The sequence below is a fragment of the Malus sylvestris genome, chromosome 6, assembly GCF_916048215.2.
Source record: "Malus sylvestris chromosome 6, drMalSylv7.2, whole genome shotgun sequence".
In the NCBI taxonomy this organism is placed as follows: domain Eukaryota; kingdom Viridiplantae; phylum Streptophyta; class Magnoliopsida; order Rosales; family Rosaceae; genus Malus; species Malus sylvestris.
In genome coordinates this window covers 27,672,670-27,684,885 of record NC_062265.1, presented here as the reverse complement: position 1 = coordinate 27,684,885, position 12,216 = coordinate 27,672,670, and the positions used below count along the sequence as shown (strand labels likewise).

Sequence of the window (12,216 nt, the reverse complement as noted above, 5' to 3'; positions counted from 1 at the left end):
TGTGTGAAAAAACTATCTCTATTTAGAAATATAGCCACTTAAAACTAGGCTTGACAAATTCTTGCATGACTCTATAACGCGACACAAAAATAATATGTTTCAGATCAACTTGCTAATGTGTTGGATCGTTATCAGGTCAACACATTAAATAAGTTTAACACGACACGATATGTTAAAATAATGTGTTTGACACGAATACGGCAAATACAACCTGTTTCCATGTCTACCCATTGGCTTGGAAAATTATTGCACGACCAGTTAATCCGATATAAAACAACAAGAAAATATCAGGTTTTGAGTCACCTCGTAACAGGTCAGGCCATTACCCGTTAAGAGCCTGTTAAATAACGGATTTAACATGACAAGATCCGTTTAATAACGAATTTGACACGAAAACAAAACGAACACGACATACACAATCCGTTTGGCAAGCCTACCCGAAACCTCGCTCGAGCAATGCAGAGTCTTTTCTCACGCTTGAAGCTCCCTTGAAGCAATTCACTATCGTCTAGAGGCCTTTTAAGCAATGTTCGAGTCCCCTTTAAGTGGTTAAAATTCTAAAAATCAGAAATATTCATATGATAAAAGTAATTGAAAAGGCAAGAGCTGACTGAAGAGTTTGAAGTGGCTGGAACCGAAGCAAGGGAAAAACCTGATTTGTTTGACTCAGTTAGGCGGAAGAAGTACGAGTTGTTTAATTAAGGGTGCCTTCGATCACAAATTAAGTATTGAACTCGCCATTCATGATAACTGAACCTCAAACGACGGAATTGCTAGTTGACTATAGCACAGCCATAACTAATAGTAAAAAACGAATACAACAAGAAAGAAACAGTTCTGCTAAGCTGGTAATCTTAATAACGTTAACCTTATACTGGTTGACAAAATAAATAAACACATGGGAACACAGATGAGTTGCAGATTTATGGCTGCTCCTCCTCCTGCTGCAATGGGGGGTTTTCAAGCATGACAGTCTTGCTCTTTTTCATCGAAGGTGAATCGATTTCGCTAGACTTGGGCTGCGACAATCTGCTCTCCATCAAGTCTAGCAAACGTGATTGCAAATGCCTGTTCATCTCCATCACATGCTTTGCCATTTTTGTCGCCCTCATTCGGTCCTCTAGACATGTTTCCAATTTCATCTCCATTGCTGCAACAGTGCCCCCTTTCTGCCCAAATTTCACAACAAAAATTAAATTGCATCTTGATCGGAGCTTAGGCATTTAGCACACAACATTACTAGCTAACTCGTCCTACGTGCAAATAAGAGAGAGATAGACCTTCATGTCATATATTTGTTGGCATGAATCCGAGGTTTGGAAATTCACGGAGGGTTGGCATGATGGAAAAAGAGTGATTTTCTCCTCCGATGAGTTTGCAGGTTGCGGATACTTGTCGAGGATGGAAACACCAAGTGCATTAGAAAGTTTACGATGGTTTGACACTGGAAGCAACGAGGACTGTGGAATCACTGCCAGATTAGTCACAGGCCCTGTAAAATAGAAGAGAACAACAATCATGACCATATAAAACTCTACATTGTATAATTTGTATTTTAAAACAATGTGAATGCATATGACAGGACTATGAAACGCCAGTGCAGACTCGCGGACTATGACATTTATGCATGCCTCTCAACGGTAATCTAATATACCACGAAAAATAAAAGTTAGCGGACTCAACCCTCACAAGAAAAAGAACTAAAAACAAAAAATCAAAAGAAAAGAAGACCATCGGCGATGGTTACCTTTCTGATGGTTGAATCTTCGGATGATTTCACAACTGGTGATATCCCAAATGCAGATGGTGCAGTCCTCAGATGCGGATATCAGACCCGATTTGCTGAAGGTTAATGCGGTAACAGATCCACTGCAGGGATTATAGGTATGTAAGCAGACTATAATATGGAACAACACAACTGAATAACTATTCTTTTGATAGAACCTAGTGGTATTTAATTTTTTTTCTCAGATTCGAAACGAGAAAAAAAAGAGAGAATCTAGGTTGCAACTTACAACTACATTGATACGACGCTGAAACAGAAATGAAATATAACAGAAAAGATTTCGTTGAGAAAAGGAGACGTTTATCTCCAATGATCTAAAGAAATAACTTGAAAGACCATTGCATTACTTGTGTTCTTTTAGCACCGGTGAATGATCTTCAGCACCAACCAAATAATCCTCTACCAGTCCGATTTCAAGTTTGTTCACAAAAATGCTTCCGTCTATACTTCCGGAGAAAATTAACTGCTTCGTTGGGTGAAGAGCAACTGCAGTTATCCCTAGTGGATAAACTTGAGTATGCATGAGGTTTCCCAAGACTAGATCCCAAACCTAACAGCAGATATATTAATCAAAAGAACAATTTGTTTTCAGTAAGAAGATAATCAATCAAAGGATACAATTTTCGGGAGCATGAACTAAAACGAGTTTCGTGACCTTGTATGAGCCATCAAGTGAGCTTGATATTAACACTGGACTTGAGATGCCTGATGTAGTTAACAGGCCGGTTATAGATGATTTATGCTCCATTGAATAATGTAATGGTGACGGAAAGCTTTCAACATTTTCCACGTCCAGCAAACTGCCATCAAAATGATTAAGAAATAGCACCCGTTTAAATTCTTGTTATCTGAAAATTTTTCTAGCATCTAAAAAGAGATGAGGACAAGTCTAAAGTTTAGTCATTTACCTAATCAAGTTCCACACACATATCATCCCATCATCTGAACCAGAAACAAGAAGAGAACCATCATCGGAAAACAACATACAGCTCAAAGATTTGTCATGACCATGCCAAGTTTTGAGCAATTTTCCGTTAGTAACCTACATATCACTTCATTGTAATCAGGATTCAGGACCCAACATTATCGACTTTCCGAAAAAAAATAAAAAAAGCAGAGGAATTGGTGGCAGTTATTACAAACCTCCCAAAGGTAAGTGTTTCCAGAAAGAGCGCCACCTGCAAGATATACACCATCCTTTGTGCAAGAAAGTGGCCCAATTGCCTCCAGCGGGTAGCTCTGAATAGGCTTCTGAGGCTGCGAAAATGTTGCATACAACAAACCAAATATGATATGCATAAGAAAGTGCTATTGCACCAATAACCATATCGTTCACACAAAGAATATGTAATCATCGATCATTCTTGCGGTTCAACCACATATTAAGCTACCGATGTTTGCACAAAACCTTGGATATTCTTTTGATCAGCACCTCCAGTTAAATAGTTTGTCAAACTACACAGAACGTAAGATTAAATACAAATATGAATTTGTGTCCAATGTGATTTTGGGCTTTAGAGGTGAGCAGTAGCAAACCTTAACTAGACCATATAATCCATTCTAATCAATTTGCTCTCTTTCAGGCATATTTTCGAGTGTCTAATCGTCATTAGGCCTACATTTACACATAATGAACAGAGACAATTGCGATTCTGAAACCCCATGGTTAAACTACAGAACCATATTAGCACTTCAAACATGTCATCCTGCACGGATCCATCATCAATGTCAATTTCCCCCTTATGTTTTATGGGGAAGGAGTGCAAAATGACCATTTTGGAGTTGGATGTTAGAAAGATTCTTTTAGAGTGCCAGATTACTCTTTTAGAGTGCTAATAATAATTCAAACAAAACAATATACAAGAAAATAAAATAACCCATTTGAGATACAAAAAAATTTGCGTTTTCCCAATTTAAACCTCAAATCCATGTAAGCATACATGAAAATCAAATTTACATACCAATTTACAGGAGAAGACAATCAAATTTCCGAGGAAAAATACTTTCAGACACTTATTTTCTCCTTCTGCATACCTTTATTTATTCATATCCCTCGATTCTCCTTTGATTTACTCAATCCAAATCCAATGGCCGCAAAGGTGTGTGGGGAAGAAAAATAGTGTACGGAAATCATTTCACATTTTCTATTCTAGTACAAGACAATTGAAATTAAACAAATTCCTATGGTTGAAATTGAGTCCAAAAGTTCCGAGAATTACCTTGTTCAACTTCCACATAGAGATGACGCCGCCGCCAACGGAGCCAGGTTTGTGAATCTGAGCAGCTACAAGGAACTGGTTTCTCAAGCACACAAGACCAAGAGCGGGAGAAGCGCAGGTTGGTATGTGAAGGAGTCGATCCCCTGTGTCTATGTTCCATATAGTTATCCCTGTTCCCATCCTCTTGTCACTGCACACAACCACCGCCTCACCGCCACCACTTCCCATCTCTCTCTTTCTCTCTCTCTCTGTTTTGAATTTGCAAAGAGAGATGTCGAGTTTTATAGAGAGTTTGTGATTATTTGAGGCACATTGCATGTAAAAGGGCTTTAGTCTGTGGGCATGCATGGAACTAGTGACGCATGGCACGTAAAAACGTGGAAAAGAAAAATCTAGTTGGGGATTTTTGTACCTTTTGATTGTAATGCTCGTTCTAGCCCTTTTGATGCTTGAATTGAATAGAGAATTTTTTTAGTGTACCAAAAACATAACTATGTAACATCATTATTTTAGATGTTATAATATGATATGAGTTGACAAAATAATTAATATGTATCAATTTTAAGATATATTATAATAAACAAACAAATATATACACATTTTATAATTTAAGTGGAAATAGTAATATCACGTGATAGTGTTCTGAGTACACTAAATTTTTTTTTTTGAGTGAAACGATAGCGTTAGTAAGTTAAATATTAAATTAGTCACTGACGGGGTTCGAACTCACGTCATCATGTAAGAGCACAACACATTTTCATTACTTTAGTAAACGGCCACTTGCAAGTACACTAAAAATTTACTCGTGTGAATATCACAATGACGTATCCGGAGCCAATTAACTACTGCTATGTGTTATAGATTTTCCACGTGACTATGCATTATTGGGTTTAAATATTGTCACTGCAGTGGCATCCTATGATTTTTCTCGTGAACGGGTATGTGTTATCCAAGTGTTTGACATGCAAATAAATGATTTGGTAGCTATGCCTAATAAAGGGGAGACACGTCAACGCAATTACTGAAGTGGTCCCTTGGTGAAGAAAAATGATTTTTTGACTTAATGTCGATGTTTAGGTTTGAAAAAAAATATTATTATAGACTAAAAGTGAGATCCACACGAACAATCAAAACTCCTACCATTTTTATTGGATAGTGCTATTAACACAACTATTTTAATTTTTCATACATTCTTTTTAATTTTCGACCGTCGAATCGAACGAATTAAATAAGATCAATTGTAAAAAATGAACAAATGTGTGGAAAGTAAAAAAAAATTGATGAATAGCAATATATTTTTTATTATGGCTGACGACTAACAACCAATAACATAAATTGGTTACCATGTTTGAAATTGGACAACTTTTGACCAAATATGTTTTTTTTCGGTTACAATTTTGTTTAAATTTTACCGAATACTTAATCAAAAAATTTATCTTATGAAAACGTTAGTTAACGTTATGTAATTCAATTAATTCATAAGCTAAAGTTCAAATCTATGAGTAATTTAGAGCAAATGAGATAAGAAATTTGAACGTAAGATTTCATCAACTTTGTCTTTGAGAGAATAAAAAATGAATATATCCCACATTAGCATATATTTTAGAATCGCATTTCGGCAGAATTTGTTGTCGAGGTTGTATGTCTTTATTTAGCCTACTTAACTCCAAACAACTAGGACTCCTCAAAAGTTCTAACCAATGATCCCCCAGATAATTTTTCCAGTCAGAAAATGCTTTAGATATATACGTAAACGGGTAGGTCAAGCAAATCTTGATTTTGAGAAACTTCTGATCCAATGGGTTCCAAAACTTACTAATAGGGTTGTAAATTGGTTTGTGTTATAAACTTTTTAGTTTAAGTGTGATTGTGTAAATCTTATATTAGATTTGATTCTAGTTATTTTTTCCTATATGAACTTGTATTCTTTGGGATGAAGAATTTCTTCTCCCTCTTATTACTACAAATAAGGGGAATAACACACACATTTCCTCTACACAATTCTACAAACATATATCTCTCTTCTCTCTTTACCGCCGGCCCCCTTCCTCTTGTCAGATAAAATAGGTCACAATACGTTATCAACATGCTCCTACCGCTGTGCTTAGGAATTTGACGTGGAAGCTTTTTCTGCATCAAACCAGTTCATCCATATCATCACGCAATCAGGTTTTTCCAAAACAACGGTTTTTATCTCGATATTTTTACAACCTTGATAGCATGAACATTCACCATAATGCATGATCAAACTTTACGTTTTTCGAAATTTAGATTTTACATAAATTGTGTATGCATTATATCCATAATTATTGAATTATGTGAATTTGATATTGTCATGAATTGCATCAAATATTTGTTCATTCATTAAATTATATATGCCTTGACTTAATTAAAATAAATAAATAAATAAACAATAAAAAACTATTAGGGTTCTTCGAACCCATGACTTGAACTGTGCAAGTCACCAGCACCAGGCCAACAACCTGCATCGGCTTGGCGAGCCAACCCAGCCACGGCCCTCAAGGCAACAAGCCCAGAATTGAAACGGTGAGTTTGAGGCACCATTGTCCCAACCTGGAACCCTCGGCCCGAAGCCTAGGTCCCCATATTGTCGATTTTTTCGACGAAACACGACTGGCAGTCGTGTGATTTGGACAAAACTCAACATTTTCACCAACGATCTTCGAAATTTCAGAAGAATTTCGTGAGTTTTTTTTTAATCGGATTCACTCGAATCCCTTCGGTTTTCACCCTCCGACGTTGAGATTCAACCTCCATCGTCCAATTTTGGTTTTCTAATGAACCAAAGGTTTTCACCGACCATGGAACATTGCCTGAAGCGACGTTATTAACCATCCCCTGCAGATCCCCACACCCAGTGCCGTTGGGGTGGCTTGAAGATCCAACCCGAGCCCAAACGGGCCTCGAATTCCTTTTTTTGGTCCATTTGCACATCACCGTTGTTATTGGGCATGCTTGTGCCTAGAAGCCTTGACCCACATCACCAGCCCTTTGGCCTTTGGTGAAAACCCAACCCAATGGGTTTTATATTTTTTCACCCACACTTTAAATTTGGCCCGAAGCCCAAATAATTAATTCAATTATAATTATAGACTTGAAGTTCTATTTGCATATTTTCTTGTTTCATATTTCTGTATATATATATTTGCGTTTGTTTGCAGGAACATATGAACTTGAAGTTCATAATTATTTAGATACCTGAAGTTTCTAAAAACATGCCTTGTTTGAAAACCTGAAGTTTTCCTTAAAAACATCATCCATGAAAACCCGAAGTTTTTCATGTGAATTTTAACCAATACATGTCTATTAGAACATGAATGTTCTACTCCTATGTGAATGAATTGATTTTTTCTCCATTACACTAATCACATTTTGTCCTTTATTCTGTGATAGGAACATCTGGAATTTGAACAAACTCAACTTCATCACTTTGGAGGTCTCTGGAAGGAACTACCTCAAGTGAGTCCAAGATGTGAAGCTTCATATTTCTGTGATTGGCGAAGCTGAGAAAGCCACTGCCATGATATTCATCTGAAGACATATTCATGACGCATTGCAAACCGAGTACCTTGCTGAGGAGGATCCATGAGCACTATGGGTCGCTTTGGTTGATCGTTTTTATTACCAAAATGATATCTTCTTGCCTGAAGCAAAACATGACTGGCAACATTTGCACTTCCAAGACTTTAAGTCTGTGAATGAATATAATTTTGAAGTTTGTCGAATCTAATCACTTCTCAAGTTTTGTAATGAAACTTTGACCGAAGAGGATCTCCTGAAGAAAACCTATTTGACCTTCTCTGCTACTAATATTGTCCTGCAGTAACAATATAGAGCTCAGAAGTTCACTAAGTGTTTGGATTTGATCTCTATTTTATTTCTCGCTGAAAAACTGAATCTGTTGATAAAAAATCATCAAGCTCGACCTACTAGGGCAACCACTGTGCCTAAAGCACACTATAGCACGAACCAACGCCCAAAACACGCCAAAAGAGGCATGGTAGGGGTGGCTAGAAGCCAAACCCACCAAGGTCAACAGAGCCACGACCCATCTAAACGAGGAAACAAAGCCCAGAAGCGCCATAACCTCACTCCCAAGGTCCCCAACTTCAAGAATAAGGGTAAAGCACTTGAAACCATGGGTGCGGACATATGCTATAGCTGTGGTTCAAAGGGCCATTGGTCCCGTGTTTGCCGAGCTCCCCAGAAGGTTGTAGCTGAATATCATTCTCGTCGTAAGAAGTTTGAATCAAACTTTGTGCAAGTGAGCGAACCGGAGAATACCAAGATGGAGGTTTCTGACTATTAGAAGGATGCCACATCTATGGAAGATTAGAATCTTAGACATAAACTATTTTTCTAGTTGAAATTTAGACAATGGGGCCGAATTCCACCTAGTGGCTGAACCCCCCTTGTTTTTTGGTTAATTTTGGATAATTTTCCTTTATGTTTGGATTATTTGTTGGTGATTTATTTTTTGGATATTAAGTTTAATTAATTACCATCCTTGAATACATAAAATTATTTTGAATGGAATTTTGTTTTTAGAACTTTTATGCATGTGACCAATTCAAATTAAATTTTATTCTAGGTATGATTAGTGGGAAAGTTAGTTGTTTGGCAGATAGTGCAACCACACACATCGTTTTGCGTGAACACATCTATTTCACTAACTTCAAACTTAAGAATGCACCTCTGATAACCCTCTCAGACCCATCCAACCTGATCAATGGATATCGTAAGGCATGTATAATGTTGTCTAATGGTACAATTTTGACAATTGATGAGGCACTTTATTCTTCACGTTCCGGAAGAACGTTGTTGAGTTTTAAGGACATTAGAGATAATAATTACCATGTTGAAACCTATGTAGAAAACAGAGTTGATTTTCTATGCATAACTTCCTACGAATATGACCAAAAGCGTATTCTAGAGAAGATGAAGCGTATCCCGAATGGTTTGTGTCACATCCTGGCCTGGGCCTCTACCACATCCGAGCTCGACTCCACCGTAGTACGATATTGTCCGCTTTAGGCCCTGACCACGCCCTCACGATTTTGTTTCTGGGAACTTACATGAGAACTTCCTAGTGGGTCACCCATCTTAGGATTGCTCTTGCGTGAACTCGCTTAACTTCAAAGTTCCGATGGAACCCGAAGCCATTGAGCTTTTAAAAGGTCTCGTGCTAGGTAGAGATGAGAATATACATAAAAGGCTTAGAGGATGTACTCCCTTGGGCGATGTGGGATGTTACAGTTTGTAAACTACGATCATACGCTCCATAGAGAGCCACTATGTGGCCGGCCCTAACTCTGGGACCGCGCACGAAATTACACTTTGGCATGATCATTTGGGACACCTAGACGAATAGTGATGCGCCGTATCCTTAAATCATCACACGGGCATCCACTAACCCTAAGTTTAGGTTCGATTCAAGGAATCGCATGTCAAACATGTTTAATGGGAAAGCTTATTACTAAGCCTTCTTATGACAAGATTCGTTCGAATCCTTTTATTTTTCTACAAAGAATTCAGGGGGACATTTGTGGATCAATTTACCCTCCATACGGACCATTTAGATATTTTATGGTTTTGGTTGATGCTTCCACACGTTGATCACACATGTGCTTGTTGTCCATAAGGAATACTGCATTCTCCAAACTGTTGGCTCAGGTTATCAAGCTCAGGGCTCACCATCCTGATTATTCGATCAGATAATGCTGGAGAATTCACATTTAAAACTTTTGATAATTATTGCATGTCGGTTGAGGTTGAAGTTGAACATCCAGTACCCCATGTTCACACCCAAAATGGTCTGGAAGAGGCATTCATTAAGTGTTTACAAATGATTGCTCGATCGTTGGTCATACGTACCAAGCTCCCGATCGCTGCTTGGGGCTATGCAATATTGCACACAACCATGTTGGTCTGCCTGAGGCCTGTTGCGACCCAACCATATAGGGTCCTTAAGTTGATTACCGGATATGAACCCAACATATTGCATCTGCATGTTTTTGGTTATGCGGTCTATGTGCCGATTTCGCCGCCCTTACGTAAAAAAATAAGGCCTCAGTGAATGATAGGAATCTATGTCAGATATGATTCTCCTTCGATTATTCGTTACTTAGAACCTTTGACATGCGATCTGTTTACCGCTCATTTCGTGAATTGTCACTTCTATGAGACAGTTTTCCTGTCGTTAGAGGAAAATAAGAACGTCAATGTTCCTGATGAACGACGTGAATTATCGTGGACGACTTCCACTTTATCTCATTTATATCCCCGTACCGCTCAGTCTGAAACTGAAGTGCAACGTAAATTAGATCTCCAGAGCATAGCTGAGAGCATGTCAGATGCTTTCACCGATCGAGCGCGAGTGACAAGATCACATATTCCAACTGCAAATGTGCCTGCAAAAATGGATGAACAAATGTATGATGGATTTCCTTCTTGAAGGCCCGTGACGCCACTTTGGCCGATCCACGTGCATTAGCGGCTAGCCAATCATCTGCCCTCACACACAAGCATGACAAACCTCTTAGTTCAAAGGATTCATACCCCCGGAAAAAGAAACCTACATCATAGGCACCTGAAGAGACTACTATGAAACCGACTGTCGTTTACTCATTCTATCCAACTCATAAGGAAATTCTAGATTATGGAAGCATCTTTGAAGAGATGAATCCACATATCGAGAATCATGAGATTTCGATCTATTATGCTAGCTTAGATGATGTGTGGTGTAGAAATGAGATGATCGTCGATGATGCATTTGCATATGCAGTAGCTACTGAGATCATGTTAAGCGATGACATTGAATCTCGTTCAGTTGATGAATGTCAACGTAGAACCGACTAATTAAACTGGAAACAAGCAATCAAAGTCGAACTCAATTTTTTTGCGAAACGTAAGGTGTTTGGACCTGTAGCTCATACTCCTCCACATATAAAGCCCGTTGGCTACAAGTGGGTTTTTATTCAGAAGCGTAATGAGAAGAATGAAATTATGCGTTACAAAGCTTGTCTTGTTGTGCAAAGCTTTTCACAACGCCCCGGGATTGACTATGATGAAACTTATTCACCCGTTATGGATGTGATTACTTTTCGCTATCTTATCAGTTTGGTAGTTTTCGAAAAACTGAGTATGCAACTAATGGACGTAGCGACTACAAATCTCTATGGGGATCTTGATATGGAAATTGATATGAAAGTTCTCAAATGATTTACATTGACTGGATCAAATATTTTCAAACCTCGGAACACACTCTCAATTTGGCTGAGGCGTTTACTCTTCGGTTTGAAGCAATCTGGAAGAATGTTGTATAACCGTCTAAGTGAGTATTTGAATAGTCAGGGATATGTGAACAACGAACTATGCCCTTGTGTGTTCATTAAAAAGTCACATTCCGGTTTTGCGATAGTTGCAGTATATGTCGATGACATGAACCTTATCGGAACTCTTGAAGAGCTCACGAGAACTATCGCACACCTAAAGTCGGAATTTGAGATGAAAGATCTAGGAAAGACTCGATACTGTCTTGGTCTTGAGATAGAGCATTTTTCAGATGGAATCTTAGTACATCAAGCGAACTACACCCAAAAGGTGTTGCTCTGCTTTAACGAGGATAAAGCAAAGCCTTCGAGTACTTATATGGTCGTTCAATTGCAAAATGCAAAACGAGATCCCTTCCATCCGAATGAAGATGATGAAGAGATTTTGGAGCCTAAAGTTCCTTATCTAAGTGCGATAAACGTTTTATTGTACTTAGCTCAATGTACTAGACCCAACATCTCCTTCACTGTTAATCTTTTGGCAAGATACAGTAATGCACCAACACACAAACACTGGACTGGTGTTAAAGATATTTTTCGTTATCTTAAGGGTACTACGGATTTGGGTTTGTTCTACCCTTACGGATCCTCGAGTGATGCCGCACCTCTTTATCTCGAGTCGATTATCGCCTTGTTGGTTATGCCGACGCATGATACTTATCTGATTTGCACAAGGCGCGCTTTCACACGGGTTATGTCTTTACAGTTGGATGCACCGCAATCTCTTGGAGGTCAACTAAACAGACCTTAGTTGCCACTTCGTCTAACCATGCTAAAATTCTCGCCTTACATAAAGCAACTTGGGAATGCTTTTGGTTGAGAGCAATTGTGAGGCATATTCAAAGCTTCTGCGATCTTT

At 38.4% G+C, this 12,216-nt stretch overlaps 1 protein-coding gene across 1 annotated transcript; it reads right to left on the bottom strand.

Annotated features, from left to right (window-relative positions):
• Positions 1–721: 721 nt before the first annotated feature.
• LOC126627363 (protein ROOT INITIATION DEFECTIVE 3-like) lies at positions 722–4,300 on the bottom strand. The gene is made up of 8 exons (XM_050296834.1): positions 4,006–4,300; positions 2,930–3,043; positions 2,695–2,828; positions 2,442–2,586; positions 2,134–2,336; positions 1,748–1,869; positions 1,281–1,492; positions 722–1,169 (listed from the first exon to the last, which is right to left on the bottom strand). The coding sequence occupies exons 1-8, from the start codon at positions 4,231–4,233 to the stop codon at positions 924–926; spliced, it is 1,404 nt and encodes a 467-aa protein (XP_050152791.1). The 5' UTR covers positions 4,234–4,300; the 3' UTR covers positions 722–923.
• Between the last annotated feature and the right edge of the window lie 7,916 nt (positions 4,301–12,216).

Excerpts from the sequence above, each read along its gene's own strand:
- LOC126627363 (XM_050296834.1), bottom strand. The coding sequence starts at position 4,233 with ATGGGAAGTGGTGGCGGTGAGGCGGTGGTTGTGTGCAGTGACAAGAGG. Across the intron at positions 1,493-1,747 it reads AAGATTCAACCATCAGAAAG|GGCCTGTGACTAATCTGGCA; the intron begins GTAACCATCGCC and ends TCTATTTTACAG. Across the intron at positions 1,170-1,280 it reads AACAAATATATGACATGAAG|AAAGGGGGCACTGTTGCAGC; the intron begins GTCTATCTCTCT and ends AAATTTGGGCAG.